The sequence below is a fragment of the Acinonyx jubatus genome, chromosome C1 (genome assembly GCF_027475565.1).
Source record: "Acinonyx jubatus isolate Ajub_Pintada_27869175 chromosome C1, VMU_Ajub_asm_v1.0, whole genome shotgun sequence".
Classification (NCBI taxonomy): Eukaryota; Metazoa; Chordata; class Mammalia; order Carnivora; family Felidae; genus Acinonyx; species Acinonyx jubatus.
The window spans coordinates 137933228-137953757 of NC_069381.1; the positions used below are offsets into that span (position 1 = coordinate 137933228).

The 20530-nt window shown below is 39.4% G+C and overlaps 1 protein-coding gene across 6 annotated transcripts in view; it reads left to right on the forward strand.

Annotated features, from left to right (window-relative positions):
* The window catches only part of LYPD6 (LY6/PLAUR domain containing 6), a 122836-nt gene that overhangs the window by 81277 nt on the left and 21029 nt on the right, over positions 1–20530 (forward strand). For 5 of the 6 annotated variants that reach the window (XM_027055816.2, XM_053215038.1, XM_027055815.2 and 2 more), the window contains one exon: positions 14470–14658. In XM_027055816.2, the coding sequence (XP_026911617.1) occupies positions 14541–14658 (118 nt within the window). In that variant the 5' untranslated portion in view covers positions 14470–14540. Of the gene's footprint in view, positions 1–3033; positions 9648–14469; positions 14659–20530 lie in introns of those variants that run through there. The other variant, XM_027055817.2, reaches the window with a different exon arrangement.

A 20530-nucleotide genomic window follows, 5' to 3' on the forward strand; every position in this document is an offset into this window, starting at 1 on the left:
TAGGATCAAAAAACACAGGAGTTATTACACATCAAAAAAAAAATGTCCAGAACAATTTTGGGGTTTTGGAATCTGGTGAGTAACCAAAAAATTTTCATGTGTTACATTTTTTTGTTTCCTTTTGGTGTAGAGAGTCCCCAAGCACTATACCACTAAAAGAAACTTGAATTGTGCTGAGCCAACAATGTTAATAAGCTACATTCAATCAGCTTGATCACGAACTGAACCTCAGTATTAATTTTTGTTGAATCCCTTTCTTCTTCCAAAACTACTGAGCTGTAATAAACCAGAAATATATTGAGCCAGAACATCAAATATTGTTTTCATCTGTTTTGTTTATTTTATAGCCCAGAATGTAGAATAATACCCAATACATATTTGACACAGTGAATATTTATTAAATGAATGAATTCTCCCAAATAACCAGTGATTAATTTGGAGTTTATGATGCTTTTTTTGCCATATTTAGAGCATGCATTATTAATATTGCTTCTCGGCCTTTTGGCTAAGATCAAGTGTAGAGCATGCATTATTAGTGGAAAATGTTGAACTTGGAGTGTAAATTAGGATTAGAAAAGATACCTGTTCACAGGTCTCAAGATAAGAAGAGATGGGTTTTATTGTCATGGGAAACTCAGTCATTGCCTCATTTTACCTGGACTTGATATTTTTGGCTTAATCAATCCTGCAGGAGGAAAGGACCAAAAGAGATTCTTGTCTTTCCCTCTTGATTGCAAGCATAGGAAAACAAAGGATCTTGGAAAATACTTACCTCATAGTTTTATGGCACAATTCCAGGGAAGAGAAACCCTCCAGCATTCTTCCTGGTCTACCCAGTGGAAGACAGGGTCCTTTCATTTTCTTTTTTCTCCTGTGTCTGAGTTTATTCTAAGAAAATAATGGGGGAATAGATCATGTGCTATAGTCTCAAGGATGCTACTCACAGCGTTACTTAGAATACAGAAATTTAGAACCCTCTGGAATGAATAATAATGGAGGATTGAAAGAGAGAGCTCATTACAATTATCTACATTTTCATCTCTACGATATATTCATGTTTTTGTTTTTGTTTTTGTTCTGTAACCCCTATGAGAAAGACCTGGCAGGATCTAATGCAACTGCATAAATTATATGGTTTTGATATCAGATCTATGTTACTCTAACTTTACAGAGTGAAACCAGGATGAATGTTTTACTGCCTTCCCTGTTTATTCGCAATGATGTTACTTCTGTTCTTTTCTTTTGCTTTATTCTCAGCCTAACTTCCTTCTATGAATAACATCAGAACAAGTGACTGGAAAGTCAGTGAGGATGAGAATTTGCCACCTCTAAAGGGCCAGGTAGGGGGGTGTCACTTAATGATCGAGGCTTGGCGTCACGATCATAGTCACGTATAATGGAAATGGCAGTGTGGGGTCCTGATGAATTGAAGGCATCCCAGTGTGTCAGTGCAGCCAAGGAGACTGAGCCACAGGGAGTTCGGTGCTCAAGTTCACATGGATCTTTGTAGCAGAGCAAGAGTTCAAACTCAAGTCTGCGGTCTGCAAAAGCCATTCTCTTCCCAACACTCCATGCTGCCTCTGAAAATGTTGGCCTATTTGTTTCTTTTCTCAAAAACTCCTCTGTCTCTCCGGCTACCTTGGGAGTAATGGTTGTAAGCATATGTGTGTCTCAGGAGAGGCCTCCCGACATTTTCTCTTTTGTTGTCATAAAATTAAGTGTGCTGGGTCGGAAAGGTAGAGTGAACTTCACCTTGGAGTCTTTCAAGGGCAACATGGGACAGTCATTTCATCAAGAGGATGAAAACCACTTTTGGGAAGTTATTACCAAAGTGAACAAGAGAAGTCTGTCACGTTGGAAGCTGTGGTCATTTTATAGGTCACAACCTGCTCGCTCCCTTTCCTCAGTACTTTAAGGATAGATAGGATAAAGAGGATTCCTAGAGGAATACATAACGCTGATTACTTTGGACTGCTTACTGGTTCCTTAAGTGAGTGCTAAGGGGAACTTTCCAGTCCGGTGTGCTGGTGCCCTGGATGGACAGAATACCTTTAGGAGCTGTTTCCTTCCACCGTCATTTGCAAAAGTGTGATAAAGCTTCCCAAACATTGCTGCAAATTAGAATCACCTGGAGAGATTTTTCAACCTCATACTGATGTCACACCCCACACCAGTGAAATTGTAATGCATGAGAGCCAGCATCAGCAGTTTGCTAGGATCAGCGAATTTGGAAACCTTGGCCCTCTTTTGACAACCCCCTTCCCTCTTACTTACCCTCTCTCTTCTCATCTTTCCCCTGCACTTCCTCTCTCCAGGTTTTCATCTTAACTCTTACTCCAGTAGGAGGGCCAGTTCCTCTCCCTCTGGGATTACCAGCAAAGCCCTCTTTCTGCCCCAACCAGAACAAAAACAAAAGGACACCCAGACAATGTGGTCTTTGGTGGGTGGCCCCTCCCCTCCAGCATCCTCATCTTGGTGTCCTTCTTGTGCTAAGTGACGGCCCCAAACTCTTTTCTGGGTCTGCCTCATCCTCCATCACCCTGTCACCAGATGCTGTGTACCTCCTAGGTCTGGGCTTCCCCAAGTGGTGTCTCTGCACTTCTGGGCACCTGCCAGTTCTGTAGATTTAAAAATGTGTGTCTTCATTTCTTGGTGTCCTAGTTTTCTCATTTGTAAAATGGGGTAATAATAGTGCCTACTTCACAGTGTTGTGGGGATTAAAGAAAGCACGTAAAGGGTGCCTTGCACATGTTGGGTTCAGCCCTATAGTAAGTGCTCAATCAATGCTAGTCATTACTGTTATTTTCCATTTTCTTTCATTAGTGTGTTTAATTTGAATGTAATTATATTTATATTTGGTAATTTTGTGTAGCTTTAAAGCTGCTACATGGGCTTTAAGCAAAGGAGCTTAATCCTAGTTTCCTATCTGTGTGTATGTAAGTAGCATTTATAATTATTATAATTAGGATTAATTAGTTGACAGTAGGGGTAGATGAAATTCTTTTTGTGAGACTCTTCTCTTTATTATTTTAAATTTTTTTCTTTAATGTTTATTTTTGAGACAGAGAGAGAGAGAGAGCAAGTGGGGGAGGCAGAGAGAGACAGAGACACAGAATCTGAAGCAGGCTCCAGGCTCTGAGCTGTCAGCACAGAGCCTAACAAGGGGCTTGAACTCACCAACCGTGAGATCATGACCTGAGCCGAAGTCGGATGCTTAACGTACTGAGCCACCCAGGTGCCCCTGACTTTTTTTCTTTAAAGGAGATTTTATTTCACTAGTGTGTTTAATTTTAATGTAATTTTATTTATATTTGGTAATTTTGTTTAGATTTTAAAGTACCGTGTGGGCTTTTAAACAAAGGAGCTTAATCCTAGTTTCCTATCTGTGTGTGTGTAAGTAGCATATAATTATTATAATTAGGATTAATTAGTTGACAGTAAGGGTAGATGAAATTCTGTCTGTGAGACTTTTTCCTCTTTGAAGGAGAAAGCATTTCTGAAATTTGAGAAGTCCTGCCGTAGACCTTCCCCGATCTGCCTCACTTAATTCACCTGCCCTGTGTTTTTAGCCTCACCTGTGGATGTTGATCTTAGTTGGGATCAGCTAGAAAAATCTGGCAAGCTACCTGGGCTTTTGATTTCTCCTAATAGAACACAGCATTCCACAGAAGCCTTTTTGAAGACCTTTCATACCTCCTTCCCAGACTGGGGGTGCAGAAGTTTCCGAGCCAGCATCTTGACCCACCCAAATGAGTAACCCAATGCCTTGTTAGGACACTTAGAGCTGATTTTGCGAATTGCATTAGCCAGCAGGCAGGTGCTAGGTATGGTTCAAAGTGCTTTCTGTGTATTATCTCTGTTGGTCCTGATAAGGGCCCTCTGACCTAGGTGGTATGATTGCCCCTATTTGCAGATGAATAAACTGAGGCACAAGGGTTGAGAAGCCTGCCCAAGGTTACACAGCTATCAGTAGCAGAGTCAGAATTATAGCCTGGAATGGCTCCAGACCCAGTGCTCCACAGTCTTTCCGGGCATTTATCTGTTTTCACAGTAATCCGAGGAGGTAGGTAAAAGGCCCTGGGGTTGCCTGGCTCCAGAGCTCCTATGTAATTCCCTTTCTACTCCATCGACTGGGGCCTGATCAGCACTGCTGGGACTGCTGGGTGTGATCTTGTTGCTCCCTTTAGACTGGCCTCCTTTCCAGTCCAGTGATGAGATGAAGTGGCTTCTCTGACGCTTCTTAAAATAGCTAAGAAACACATATTATCTAAAGCTTGGGGTTTTCTCTCCGCCTTAATTCTTCCTTTGCCTTAGGGGCGCCCTACATTCTTTCTCCATTCAGTGGTCCTGGGAGATTTGCTCGTGGGCAGTGCTGGAGGGGCCCCAGAGGAGTGTAGTTATCTCATTGGTTGATTGTTTTCTCCAGCTATAATTCCACTTCCCAGTTCTGAGGCCAGCCTTGGTTAATGTGCTGTCTTTCCTACTTTTTTTTTTTTCCTTTCCATGAGAGTAGAATGACAGCATTTCTTTTCTGTTTATTAACCTAACCCTTTTCAGAGAAAAAGCAAGAATATTATGACTAATAAACATTGTTTTTGCATTACTATGGTCAGGGGTGGCTGATCCAGGTTTTTAGGGAGGAGCTCCCCTTAAGGAAAAGAAAACATGAATTAACAATCCTAAAATTAGAAATAGGGCCTTGGCAGGGGCCCCTACAATCAGGGACCCTGAAGCTTACCCTTCACTATGTGGTAAGTCCACCCCTGGCTGTGATTCTTTGGAATTTTAATATCTTTTGTTTTCTCTAATACTTATTTCCAGTGTCCTGTTACTAGTATAATTATTCAATAATTCATATGAACTTAGATGTTAACTGGATCTTTATAAAATATAATGGGTCATCCCCATCAAGTTCCACTTCTCTCTTTCTTCCTTCTTCCAGATAAGCTGCCCTGGTTGTTAGGAAGGACTCTGAACCTCCTGTTGGGTCTTATTGGTAATGCCTGGTGACCTCCCTGAGGTTTGTGTAGGGCAGGTGCAGTCACTGTGTTACCTGGCTCCTCTACCTGGTGTCTTACAAATGTGTGGCCTTAGTAAGGACAAGAGGTCAATATCACACCATGATCACTCTTGACTCAGTGACTCAAAGATGTATCATCTCTCCCTTGCATACAAGGCAGGTCAACATTTCCTCCCACGTACTTAGCAACCGTGTGGGGAATTTTAAGAGTTACATCAATGATTTCACTATTAGGGTTAAATCATTTGAGTATTAAGCTGGAACTATTAACGACAGCATGTATAATAGATAATGCTGTTTATCCCTGGCTCATAGAGGATGATGAATGAATGAATGAGCAAGTAAAATCAAAACCAAGGAGGACAACTGGAGACAAGTAGGAAAATGCAGTAATGTGAGGGGAGAGGAATCTCACATGGTTCTTTCAGTATCAGCATTCAGGGAGTGGAGTCAGTTTAGGTACCTACACTTCCTCATCCATAAGAAGCTACTTAATATTTTTTTCTAAGAAGGGAGTTAATTTAGATGCAAAAATAAAAAAGTTCCTATTATCAAGGACAATCTTCTTTTATTAATAACTCCTACATCTTTTTCTGCCTGGATGGATACTACTATGTAAAAATCTTATTATATTCTGTTTTGCTACAATAATAGACTTCTTTAATAACCATTATTTATGGAGGCTTGTAAATGAAGATGGGGCATTACAAAGGAAGAATTCCTATCCCGATGATACAGAGGCAGGAGGTCATCTGATACATTCCTTTGCCTTCAAACCCACGGTGAGCAAATAGTCAGATTATAGTTTAGACTGTGATTTTTCACAGACCCCAATACCCTTTCACAAAAATGAAACCCTGATGGTCTTTGCACTATCAGGACATATGTTGTGTAGCTCAAGGTATTGGTTGATCAGAAATTTGGAGGATGAGTGCATGGATAGATTTGTTTTTAAAAGCATATTCTTTATTAAATGAGAAAAATTGGTTAAGATTTATTACTTAGCTACTGAGGAATCCAGTGATTTGAAAAAAATACAGCCATAGAAGTTTTTGTTTTACGTAAGTCGCTGTTTTGATGTTGGCTATTTGATTTTTTTTTTTCATTTTTCCCACAGGAAGAGTACAGGCTCACCCTTCTACCCTGTAAGAAATTTTGAAAGGGTTTGCCACATCTATGAAATTAGCAATTACAGTTTTCTTGATCTTGAGTTATAAATGGCTAAATGGTAACAATTTTCAAGGATTTTAGACAAAAACTTGGTTAGGATTCTTGGAACCCTGGGCAAAACCCTATTGCGTGCAAAATATTTAATGTGGATTCGTTCTTTTTTGTCCTGGGTGAGAATCAAGATTATGTTAAGTGGTTATTAATAAGTTGAAAGTGGGAATTAACAAGTTCAAACATTTTTAACTTCCACATTTTTTGGAAGGTCTCTGGGATTAGAATTCCTAGAACAAGTAAAATGAAAATATGACATTCTTAAACATACAGAAGCATTTAATAAAAGACACGAAGCAAAAAATTTCTCCAAACCACCACTCCCTTCTAGGTAAATAAAAAATGGCAGGCCGGCACTGAAACGTACCTAGTTTTCCATTCCTGCCTGGAGAGTTCTTTGACTCCATCCCCTTGTGGCTGTTTGTATTTCAAAATGCCTTCTCGTCAGTTCTTTAGAAACTTCAAATTGATAGAAGAAGCAAACAAACAAACAGCCAACAAGCAGAAGAGAGTGAATATAATATCTTTAGGAAATGTGAATATACTGCTAAGCATACTAGGCCAGACACCATTTATCCTTCAGGAATTGAAGGGTTTTGATGCAATTGACCTTTAAATCAGACTGGGGAAAGGTCCAAAGGCAGCTTTTCCCTATAACTCTAGCCTTGCCAAGGGGTTCCAGGAAAAGAAATACACACTTTTTTAAAGCATTGATTTTTATGCAGATAGGTCCTCAATTCATATTGGGAATAGATGATCATCTGTCTCCCTATAGGAAAGGAAACATCAGTGTCTATGAAGCCTGAAAGAGATAATCTCTGACTAGTTCTCTATTATTGACGTTTTTAAAACCAACTCTAACCTTTTAGCTGATAAGCCTTAAAGAAGTATTAATGTAAAAAAGCATATATGTTACAAAGAAAAATTTAAGCTGGGGGCTGGCCTCTTTTATAAGAATTGGTCTTGAATTGGTTGGTCTGATCTCCTGGCTGCAGGGGGCAGAAAGCGACTTCAAACTAGCTTGGGCAAAAATGTTTTTTATTGGATGGAGATTGAGTCTTCTAAGGGAAGAGTTAACAATTAGCCCAAAAGGCAATGGTTACACATAGCTCAGCTCTTACCTCCATTATCAGTAGCTCTCTCAGGCAGCAAGCTGCCTTCTCTTCTTCCTCCTCCCTGTGGAGAGGAATATGGCATACACATGTTCCTGAGTTTCACTTCTTGAGGACTTCTGTACCAGAGAGGGCTGATTGTCTTTATCCAGTTTTGGCTTGAAAAATACCCAGGAAGAACTCTGATTGGTCTGGCTTGGATCAAATGTCCGACCCTGGTCCAAACAACAGCACCCTGTAGGATGGACCGTGTAAGAACACCAAATAGCACCACATGACGGGTATCAGTAGGAGAGCCATCTCGTAACCAGGGGAGAACATAGGGCAGAAGTGATTCTAAATGCCCACTAGAACTATTGTTTCACCTTTTGTTTTGATTTGCAAAGTTGTACTGGCATGGTATTCTATTTTTAGAGAAGGAAATTGTGTCAACAGGTAACTTCCCCACCATTTGCTGAAATACTCATTTGGCCATCATTAACTTCATTTTGCACTTCTAGGTTAATGCAGGTACTTAGAAGTTAGTATTGTTAATTGTATGGACATCTGTGTAGTTTTGCTAGCCCAGCAAATCTTCTTCAGGTGACAATACCTAGATTTTCCTTCCTTCGGAAAACCAATACCTCCCCTATTCTCAAACTACGTGATTTATATGAAGTTGACACTATGCATCTGTCCAAGTGACATGCTAATAGCCCAGCTCTGGCCAGTTGGAATGCCGTATTCCCCTGGCCAGTTGTAGTCCAAGGATGGATTGCCCTTTTTTTTTTTTAGGTGTTTTTTTTTTTTCTTGTTGTTGTTGTTGTTGTTGTTTTCTGGAACAGTTGAAAAACAGTCTGGGAATGCTTCTGAAGCTGGAAGATCTGAATGAGAATAAAAGCAAATGAGGGAACAAAGTAGAGTTGAGGGCTGGAAATTCCTGATAAGAGGGTTAAAAGTCCAGCCATGTTCAAGCAGGAGTATTAGATGAGACCATAAAATTCTTCCCTTTCTCCCCCTTTTGATTATAGCCTGTTTGATTTCGATTTCTGTACCTTGCAACCAATGTGGAAAATAGGATTATTTTCATGAGTACGAGAATTCCTAGTTAGTTCTCCTACACCAGTTCCTCATATTCTAGATATCTATTGTTACAGAACAAATCACCACAAAATGTAATAGCATAAAGTAGTTATCATCCTTTCATTTCTCTCTCATGGTTTGTGTGGGTCAGGAATGTGGGAAGAGCTTGGCCCAGGCTGTTCTCACTTGGAGTCTCCATGCAGTTTTGATCAGACTGTGGCGGGAGCTGGAATGGAGTAAGGTGGTGGGGCAGGAGCAGCTGGGGGCTGGCAGGGCAGCACTGCCTCTTCATGAAGTCTCCATAGCTCTGTGTGGACTACTTGAACGTCCTCACAGCATGGCACTCAGAGTGCTCAGATTGCTTATGTGGTTGAGCATTCCAGAACATTGGATGTAAGTTTAATTACCTTCTGTGACCTAGCTTGAAAAGCCAGAGTGTTATTTCCACCATACTCTGCTCAATTGGTCTATAGGGCTGTCCCAGAATAAAAGGGAGAAGATGTAGATGTTGTCTCTCAATGGAGACATGTCAATGAACCCATGTTTGAAAACCACCACCATGTTATAAGCAATTCCCAAATGGTGAGAAGGTACCATAGTCAGAATGATATATTTAAGTAGTCTTAGTTTTGTAAGACTTGCATTGAATTTATACTTTGGGAGCTGAATTAACTTACTCAGATCATTAAGACACCACCAAACCTGGATTATTGAAAATTAAGTCAAGATTTCTCATGATCTTCCAGGCTTCAAAATTTCATTTTGCTCCCATATTAGGCATTTCATATTACAATAGGAACGGCATTGAAAAATACTTAGACTTGTATTACTTCTCTACTTCAAAATACTTATATATTGGTTTAATATTGAGGTGTTGTTTGGTAATTGGCACCTTAGTCAGTGTAGCTTCCAAAAGTGCTTAATTATCTTAGTGATGAGTTTAAGGAATTGGGGGTATCTTGTTTTATGGTCTCTATATAAAATAGCAATTAGGATGTGGATTTGTAAAACGTGATCTGGGTTATGGGTCTATCTCTTTGCCTCCCTGACTAGTCTTAGAAATCCTCTTTATACTAAGTATTACCATGCAGTGAAAATCAGAATGCAACTCTTTTCAACTTTCTCCCAAATGGAGGAAGTCGAATAGATCTCGAACTAATTTTTTTTTCTGTTTCAGAATGTAGCAAGTAATCCATTGGAATAAAACCAGCAGTTGAGTAACTCATGCAAAGGTAATTTAGAGCACAAATTAAATCTGTCAGAGTGGTATTAGATTTGCAAAAGCTCATAAATAACAAATGAAAGGTCACAGAGCTGTGAAAATGAGAGTGTACTTCTTCATAAAGAGAACTGGAGTCAGGGATGGGGTCCTCAGTGCGTATTCAAATAGCAGCACATAAAATGGAAGTGCAACATCTTTTCTAAATGTCTAGGACAGTCCAAAGGCACTGTACTCCAGAGAAAAGCGTCAAAGTCCTAGGAAAGACCCTTCGTATTGCCTGAGCATGTCCAGCATCGTATTTGAGAGGCTTAGGGAATAAAGCTTCATTGACTACTGAGAATCTGTACAGAAAAAATACAGCCCCCTCAGCAGAGCCCATATTTCAGGAATGGTTAGACTAATTGTGAATGCATGTAACTCATCTTTCATTTTTCAGTTCCTAGAATATAATAATAGAGTGAGTAGTGCTTCATGATTTACTGCAGGAATGTAAGCAGTTGATGGTGATATTAATAAACAGTTCTGCCCATTCTCTTTTCTTTAAGGGAAAGAGAGGTGGAAAATATAGCCCTGGCTACTACAAAGTAGACAAGTTCTTTTACTGTGCATTGTGTGCAGATTTTTTTAGTGCTATGTTGGGCTTGACTTGTATATGGGAACAAAATCTATATTTATAAAAAGCAATGTGTGGGCTTCATCAAAATTAAAACTTTTGTATGTCAAAGGACACCATCAAGAAAGTGAAAAGTCAAGAGGGAGGGAGAAAACATTTGCAAATGATCTGAGTGTCTGGATCTAGTGTCCAGAGCCTAGAAAATAGAAAGAACTCTTATAACCCAACAGTAAAAAGACAATAACCCCTTAAAGAATGAGCAAAGGATCTGAGTTGACATTATTCCCAAAAAGATACACAAATGGCCAATAAGCACGTGAAAATATGTTCAACATCATTAGTCACTTGGGAAATGCAACGAGACACCACTTTACACTTACTAGGCTATAATAAAAACTATTTTTTAATGAAAAGAAGGGTTGGTGAGGATGTGGAAACGTTGGAACACTGGTGTTTTACTGATGGAAATGTAAAATGGTGCAGTCACAATGGAAAACTGACGGACAGTTCCTCAAAAAGTTAAACACAGAGTTACCATAAAACCCAGCAATCCCATTCTTAGGTATATACCCAAGAAAACTTAAAAATATGTCCACACAAAAGCGTGAATGTGAATGTTAATAGCAGCACTATTCATAGTAGTCAAAAAATGGAAGACACCCAAATGTCTGTCAATGGGATAAATGGATAAACAAATGTGTTATATTCATGTACTGAAATATTATTCAGCCACAAAAAGGAATGATATACCCATTCATGCTACCACATGGATTTATCTAGAAAATATCATACTAACTGAGAGAAACCAGACACAAAAGACTGTATGTTGTATGGTTCTGTTTACAGAAAATGTTCCCAATAGGCAAATCTATAGAGATGGAAAGTAGGTTAGTGGTTGCAGGGGTGGGGAGAGGAGGGAATTGGGAGTGGCCACTAATGGGTACAAGAGTTTTGAAGGAAATGTTCCAGACTGAGTGATGGTTGTACAAAATTATGAATATACAAAAAAAAAAACCTCTACTTAAGTAATACATGCTTATCAGAAATTTTTGAGCATACAAATTAAGCAAAAAGAAAACCATTAAAATAATTAGAAATTCTAAACCATTTTGGTGTTTTTTCTAATGATACATAAGCCTAGAAAATACATACTTCCTCTTTTTTTTCTAAAAAAGGAACAATTTCATGAGTAAAGTGTGTTGGGATAATCAAGTTTCAACTATTTTAAGAATTTGGAAACTCTAAACACATGTGTGAGCACACAAAATGGAGACATGTGCTTCAAAGGGATATAAGAGACCTATGCTCTCTCAATATCTTTTATACAAGTAAAATCTAACTAAAGGGGGAATGTAAAGGTCATGGAGGTGGGACATAGACCTTGGAGGGTGGCTTGGAGGAGATATGGACAGAGTGTAGATGGGCATCACCCATCTGTTTGCTTTGTTGATGAAGGATGGCAGGAGGTCACCTGGGTCTGCATGAGCCTAGGCAATATCATAATGTTGGTGGCAAGACGTGCCCTCCCCTGTCTCGCACCTGCTTTGTCCCTCCCTGCCTGGCTGGCCATGGGGCAGATGCTGGGGAGAAAGAGACGTATGGATTGTGATTTGTCATACATAGTAGTTCGGGAATTGTTATATTTTTCTGATTTAAGGAAAGTGAGCTGTGTGTTGAACCCAAATAAATGGCACCATATTTACTTTCAGTTAGAAGACAACATTTGCATCATAGTTACCTTTACTTAGAAAACTACATTGACTTTAAAACTACATTTTGAACAAAACAGTAGTAGTAAAAATATTGGGAAATATTATACAGTATTTACCGTGTGATGGACACTATTCTTAGTGCTTTATACTATGTTACCTAATTCTCGTAATAAACTTTTGAGGTAGGTAGCATTATGATCCTCATTTTGCAGATGAAGAAACTGAGGCACAGAGTGGTTAAGTAACTGACTTAAGGTTGCACAGAAAGAAAGCATTGGAGCAAGGTTTCAAATCCAGGCATCTAGCTCTTTACCTCTTTGCTCAGATGTAGCACACACATGCTGTGGAATGAGGGTTTGTGGCTGGTAGCCATGCTACGGAGGTAAGGTAAATTTCAGATGGCATTAAATAATGCTTAGTGTGAGTACTGTGCAGAGGGAGACCTTTAAACCAGTAACCGGAGGAATACTGTGATTGAGAAATGCTTTAATAAATGCACTGTTTGGTACATATGAAGTATTGGTGTGGACAGTGAGGTTCACATTAAAAAGAACTTAGGTTGGCAGCTCGTTGATACTTAATGTTAGGTTATATCAAAATAAAACCCGATAGCTTTCCTCCCCATCCCTCTCAAATTGGGCCCTGCTGCAGACTGTGAGGAGCTGAGGCGTGATGATGCAGGGTAGATTTGCTCCTCAGGTGCAACCATACCTGGCCACAGTGGATGTAAAATGGAGCACTACTGCGTTCATTTAAGATGAGATCATGTTGGTCTCTGTCATTCGGCGGAGGAGGAATATCATGAATATTTGTTTTCTTACCATATTTTTCAAACAAGTGCCTAACACGGTGCTTGGCAGCCACACTCATTAAGGGAGCAAGCAGCTTATTCTCCTCTTGAATGCACATTCACCTGGGGAACCAAATGTAAATGGAAGATGGGGAATGAGCATGAAATTGGCAAGGCTGGCATCATCAAGCTGCCACAGGGTGATAAGATTTCTACTCTTATTTCCTAATAGTTTGTCGATTTTTTAAAGAACAATGAATGCATCGATCCATCTGGAGTTCATATGAGTGCATTGTGTATTGTTTGGTTTTGGTTAATCTTCACAATTTTTAATTAAGTTATCATAATACTATTCACTTTGTATTTTCCTGTTCTGTAATTTAAAAAAAAAAACACTTATGTCAGTTGTTGTGTCTATTCGAGTGTTCTGTTTTCTGTATTTATTTTTATATTTTCTATCCTGTTTTGATTAGTATTCATTAATATCTGATTAGTTCATATTGATTTTCTGTATTGATTTTGTTTTGTAATATATTTACTCTTGATCTATTTATTTTGACAAAATAATTTTAGGATTTTGTTATGCCTTTTTAAAAATCTCATTGAATCTTTGTGTTAAAATTTGTAAACAAAATGTCCAAATGGTGTTGGTTTTTTTTCTCCACCAGTTTAAAATAAGGTGAATATCTAACATCACCCCTTTTGTGGGCAATAGAATGATGGTATTTCAAAAGAGTAGAGCCTGAAGAACAGACTCTACAGGAAAGCAATAAGATGGCAAGAAAATAACACGTATAAATTAAGATATATATCTACATTCCTAGTAAGTTGGACAGTTGAACCCTAGTAAAAAAAATTGCTCTCAATTTTAATTGAAAAGGACAGAACCAGAATAAAGGATAAAATGATGATTGCTTAGTGCTACTGGGATCCTTTGACCTCATTTTATTAGTTTAAGTTTATACACCTTGAATCAGTCTTTGGAAGAACAGAGTATCGCCTAGAGTTTGCAAATGTGGAGTCAGTGGCCAGACTGTCTCCGTTTGAATCAACTCCTCTGCTTATTTGCTGGACTTCAGTTTACTGAAAATGGGTAACCCTCATAGGGTTGTTGGGGGAATTAAGTGATATATTTGTAAGGGCTTCAACAGCAGCCGGCCAATATTATTAGTTAAGGAGATTTTGAGCTGTAAAGGCACTTTGTGTTTTGGGAGAGGCCAACTTACCTACATTTCTTCGCGCCCCCCCCCCCCCCCCCCGCGAATATGAAAGCCTACCTTGTGTAGGTTTGCTTGAGCACCATGACACAGGACGTCTGCACTCTCATACCTGGCTGTCACCACTATCAAGGAAATGCTTCTGAACTTTTGTACTTGACTTATTTATTGTTGCATTCTGGCAGACATCCTCTAGCCTTCTGGCAAAATCCTCCTGGATTTCATTAAAATTCAATCTCTCTTGATACCATCTCTGCTGGATATTAGGGGGGATGGATACCAGTGGAGCGTTAGCTACCTGATTCGGGATAGATTGGGGCTGGAATGTTCTAAGTGCTCTAAAGTTACTGTTTCTAAAGTTTCTCTCCATGTCTATCCACTTTCTTGTGCCTTTGGCTCCCTGTCTCCCTCCAGCCCATCCTACCAACACAGGAGCTCTGCCAGGTCTCTCCTGGTTTCCTCGAGTGGGACACTGAGATGAGTCTTATTTTATATTTCAGGTGCGAGTTCTCTCCCATTGTCCCAAGTCCTGGCTCCCAGGCCCCCTGTATGAGTGACGCCTCAGTCTGCCATGGAACCTGGCCCTGCCCTGGCCTGGCTCCTGCTCCTGAGCCTGCTGGCAGATTGTCTGAAAGCCGCTCAGTCGCGAGACTTCACAGTGAAAGACATTGTCTACCTCCACCCTTCAAGTAAGACTCTGTTCTCTTCACTGCAGAAATGTCACTTTGCTTTGAATAAGATGTGAGTTGAAAATGGACAGGAGAAGGCAGCCTTCCATGCAGGGGAACCTTGGATGATTTAATTGGGGGGTGCAGGTGCTACTGAAGATGTTGTATGTTTTACCCTCACCTTTTTGTAGGGTGTCTGTTTTTTTATTTTAAGGCAAATTGTTAAGGCTTGTTTCCTCTGTTCCCAGCACAATCGCTCTGATTCTGAACACCCTTCCCTTTAACTTGTTCCAGCTCTCAATCAGTTATCAAAGTGAACCGGCATGTCCCAGGAGGAAGGTATTTGTAAAAGATCAGTCCTTTATAGGCAAGATAATAGCTGGTCTTCCTGTCTGTGCATCTGATTCTCAGTTTCAGCATAATTGCCTCCCACAACTTCCTATTCCCTATCCCTTTTGGTTTCCTGTGTTTAAGAATCATCTAGGGAGTGAGTGCATAATAATGTAGATGCCCAGATCCCTTCCCTGGGGTGTCTGACTGCACATATCTGGACGATACCCATGAATTTTTGCTTTTAGCAAGAATTTCAGATGTTTCTGTTACATATTCTAAGGATCACACTTTGGGAAACACAGAAGATTTACTTGCTGTTTGGGTCTACATCTCTGTATTTATCTTATCTTTTATTTCTGTTTGAATCCTCTTCTGCATTGCCCCTGTGGTGGTGAGAGCCGGGTATAATGGGTATATATGGACCTTTAGCATTCACCCTGAGGTGTATTATTCTTTTGAAACGTTCTGTTCAGCAAACATTTTTTGAGTGTCTGCTGTTTGTCAAGCGTAGTGATAGGCATGGAAAATATAAAGGTAAATAAAACATAGTTCTTGCTTTTGAGGCTCTTATAGTCCACTAAGTGGAGACAGCAACATGGATTCCTTCAGCGCTACACGGTTAGAATGATTAATGTGTATGTGTTCTGGTTTAGATGAGAGGTGTTCCAAGGAATGCACAGGGGCTTGGATCTTGGGTCAGCGGCCATCTCAACTGCTTTGTAGCCTTCTGGCTTGAAATAAATTCCCTAACTTTGTGAAGATTAAATAAAGAAATGCATACAAAGCACTTAGATGCGTGTGAGCCAACATAAATGCTCAATAAATGTTAGGGGAATCTTATTGTTAATTTCCACATTTCTAGAGTGGTTGAAATAATATACACCCTGTTGCATTATTTTGTGGACTAGAGATAATATCCATAAAATAGTAGGCACATATATAATAGGCAACTGGATGTTTGTTGCTTATGATGTTGTAATTGGCTTAGATGGTAAACTGAGTTTCCTGAAAATGCATCCCTCTAATTTTAACTCCAAGTACACTTTGACACGCAGCAAATAGTTTCTTCAGTCTTACTGCTATTGTGTACTCTCACCAGTAAAAGGCTGGTGCCTACTGGTTAATTGTGTGGGAAGATTCTCTGGCTGCTTGTTTTTGGAGGGCTGTTTATTTTAGTAACCATGAAAAGAAGGTGCTTTGATACTTGCTGTGTTTTTTAGGATTGCCTTTTGTTCTTTTCTCTAAAGAGCCATGCTTTTTTATTAGACTTGGTGAACAAAAATCTGAATTTCAATCTCGGTTTTGATTGCTAAATCCTTCAGCTTCTGTGGGGCTTTTCATCCGCTTCAGTGACTGACTCAGTGGTCACCTCGCTGAAAGACAGGCTTCTTCTGAGGCTGTGATTGTACACAGAGTGGGAAGGGAAATCAAGGGGATTGGATGTAAGTGAGCAAGAATAAAACAAACACACACACCACTTCTGTGCCAGTCTTAGGAGGGATCAGTGCCTGGGTTGAGTAGGCCCCTATCCGAAAAGTCCATTTCGGAATGAAATCTCTGAAGCATGGGCTCTGCCAGGCCAGGGGAGCAATCACTCCTGCTCTCTAGAAGTTGGTGGGAAAGTTTATGTGGCCTATGTTAATTAAGTAGGCCATGGCCTGATTAAAAAGAATTCACCATATAGAAAAACTTGGTGGGGTTTTCTGATATGATTTTGAGATATGGACGATAGAGGATGTCATTTCGAAGCTAGATTAGACATAGATGATTCACCAGCAGTTCTGGGCAGAGTTTTTTTTTAGAGCCTCTGTGACTGGTCATGGGGAGTAAAAATTCTTACTGTCAGTGATTCCTACTGCACATTTCCCCCACACTATTTCAGAAGTTTTTGATGTTTGTTTGCTTGTTTTTGCACTTTGATTTTTTAAAAGGTCATGGTCCTCTGCCCCTGAGCAGCACCCACTAGACCAGGTTTAGATGGAGTGATCTCTCTACAAAGAAGCAGGTTTCTGTAGAACATAGACCATAAAAAATACATGAGGGAGGTGTGGGATTATTCTGATTTTGAATTATTGATATAATCACCTCACTTTGTAGATGGAGGCACAAACAGCTTTTCTGGGGTCAGCGAGAGATTCAGTTTCCATTAATGTTAGCTACTGCTCAGAACCTACCCAAGGAGAAATCAATGATGCCAGAGATGTTGAGAAGGCACACAAGTTTTCCACACCAGGCAAACAAACTCATTTGCCATGGGCTCTGAGTAGCCCTAAGAGATCGTAAGGGGGCTGAGATTGAAACCCTGGTTGGGAAAGTTCAGCATCCCATGACTAATCTCCCTTGCTCCCTGGTCCCCTAATACTTGAAGATTCTAACATTTAAAAGAAATCAACTTTATGGCTTTCAAATTTGAGGCACTGTCCTCGATAACATTCTTTTCTATAATTTGTTTTCTTTTTCATGTGAAAAATGATGAATTTCTTCCCACCCTATAATTAAAATACCAAAGACTAATAAAACATTCAAAACAGGAGTTAGTATTCAGAGAAATGGAGTGACTTATTTGGTTTCTAGATGTCACACGAGATCACAGAATTTAACATCCTACGTGGTTTCAACCGGTTCTTGGCCTCCATTTCTTTACTTATACTAGAAACCTTTCCTGAGAAATCCAGGTTTCCTCTGGTTGCATATTCTGAGTCTTTCCTTAGTCACGTTGAACAAAGGCTATATCCCTAGAGCGGGCTTGTTTATGCCCACATAGTGAGCCAATGACATTTTTGCATAATTCCAGACTATGCAAGTTTTAGGGAGTAAGGGCACTTTCTGGAAAGGTACCAGGAAATGCATTGCCATCAGAAATACATTCATAGTATTCAAGTTATACTGACAATATTTTGTTGCTAGATAGACTGAGAAAGAAGATCAATTTGTTAGATTTCTAGAAATTTTACGTTTGCATCCAGTTTCCAAAAACAATGGAAATTAACTTGGCAAGAATAAAACAAGTTTGGATGCATTACCTATCAGCATACATTTTAAAACAAGATTCCCTTCTCACCACAGTTCTGGAAACTGAAGGCCTTTGTCCAGGCAGAAGTTCCAAGAGATGGAAACAAAGATGAAATCTCTTCCATCGCCTTACGAATGAATTATAGTCGGTTGAACTATGGCTGACCATGAGACTTAATGGACAGATTACATTACAGGAAGTAACTGGGCACTTTGGCGTTTCTTTTTTTCTTTACAATCACCTACTCTTGAGGGACCAAGGACTTATGCCCTGAAATACAGAACACTAAGCTTATTAACTCTGTGATCAAGAGCCAAATTAGATTCATTCACAGCTGGGGCCACAACGGTTTGAAACTCTACTTGCTCTGTAATGCTTTGAAGTAACAAAGAAGAAAATAACACATCTCTTAGGAACCTCCTTCCTTCCTTTTAAAAAAAGAACTTCTTTATCAGATGCAGTATCAATTAGCAAGTTACTGGAGACAGTTGCTCATCTGTAGACCTTAGTTTTGGTTAAATATTTCCAGAGGGAGGAACTTAACCATTTATGTGGTATTGTGCTATAACTGGCCACTTAAAGCTGAGTCTGTTTTGGAGACAGGTCATTGAAAAGGGTTTGATTATTCACTGATCAGTAGTACCTCCCAAGGTGCAAATACAAGTTCCTATAAGCAGTACGAGGCTGTCATGGTTGACAATCACACAGATACGAAGTTGTAGATTTAAAAGTAAAACTCACCGAAAATAAGATCATTTAATCTGATTAATTGTAAATGATATGTGCTGATAAACGCATTCAGATTCAAATGATTTGAACAAAGCTTCACTTTGCTACCATAGGGCTTTAGCCCATATTCCTATTTAAGTTTTTCTATACTTTGGGTTAATTTCAGAACCCAGGCCTATCTGTATAAGAAATGACAGTATTTAATTTAATATGTCACTCGTCTTGCAAAAGATCATTTTGAAGAATCTATTAAATAATCCAAATTTGGGAACACTACAACCTATTAGTGCCAGGTTCTCAATAAGTTTATTCTTGTAGTGGCTGGATCATCAATCTTCATTCAGAGTTCTTAATTTATCTCTTTGATGGGAAAGTTTCCAGGAATCACTAGTCCAACATTCCAGTGAAAAGTTTTACTGGCTGCAGTGACAGACATAAAATTGGATGCTCTTGTGAATTAATCATGCAAGCTGAAGTGGTACAGCTAGCTTGCAGTCAGAAACCTTGGTGAATATGATGATAAGTTTTTGAGAAGTACTTTTCTTTGACAAATCATTTACATCTTTTTTTTTCAAAACTCTTACTTGGAGAATTCTTCAGATTTTACCAGCTGCCTTAAAGTTCCTTTAAACTTATTTATGTATTACATATTTTTTAAATTATTATTTTCTTAATATTTACTTTTGAAAGATAGCATGTGCAAGTGGGGGAGGGGCAGAGAGAGAGAGGGACAGAGGATCTGAAGTGGGCTCTGTGCTGATGGCAGAGAGCCCAGTGCAGGGCTGGAACTCAGGAATCATGAGATCATGACCTGAGCCAAAGCTCCACTGACTGAGCCACCCAGCTGTCCCAATATATGACACACTTTTAAATTGATAGTGAAACTATTTTTTTAATGTATCCGATAGGACAGTGTCCTAAAATATTTCGTATGGGTTTTCTCATAACAATATTTGTAAAAATAAGCTAATTTAAGGGTCCATAAGAATATTTAATGTCTTTGGAATTCAGGAAGCTATTTGTGTTTAATTCTTCAGGTGTGCATATCTAAGTAGAATCTTTCAATACAAATGTAACCCACCTATCTTGATGGTGAGATGTGGAGACCTAAAAATTATTTGTGTGCGGTTTTACAAAATAGGTTACTTCTGTTTTACTATAACTGTATGTTAGGGAGAACGTGTTTCCCCACAGTGACATTTCCTCATTGGGAATGAAGCAGTTGGATGGCAACGTCTTGGCCGCTCTCCATCCCTCACAGTCTGAGGCAGTCCATGCACTCACTTTCATTATGCTTATGAACTTGACTCACCAACTACTTGCAGGAACATAGTTGGCCCCTAAAAATGTCCGGTTATTTGTCTTTTTTAGACAGTTTGAGTTTTGATCATGTTAGGTTATTGACTGTTGTCAGAGTCAACTCTGTGAGATACTGCAAGCTCTTCTATGCAAGGTGAAAAGCAAAGTTAAATCTGGCCCATAATTTTGGCCTTAAGCTGCTGCCTCCTCCTTCATTTATTTTTGATAACATACTTAATTGGTTCCATGTGGGCAAAGCAATTTACCCTGAGATGATTATTTCCACCAGTGGGATGTACAGGCTCAGCCATCTGCGAGGGAGAACAGTTGGCTCCTGCAGATGAAGTGTTTGAGTGTTTGCAGTTTTCAAAGAGGCCAGGTAATTTTTACAAATTAAAAAAAAAATACGAAAGTTCTGCTTACGAGAGGCAAAACTCTAAATTGAGTAAGTAAAAGCATATCAGTGCAAGTAAGAGCGCATCAGCGAAAAGGACAGCGACAACCTGGCATTCCTGGCAT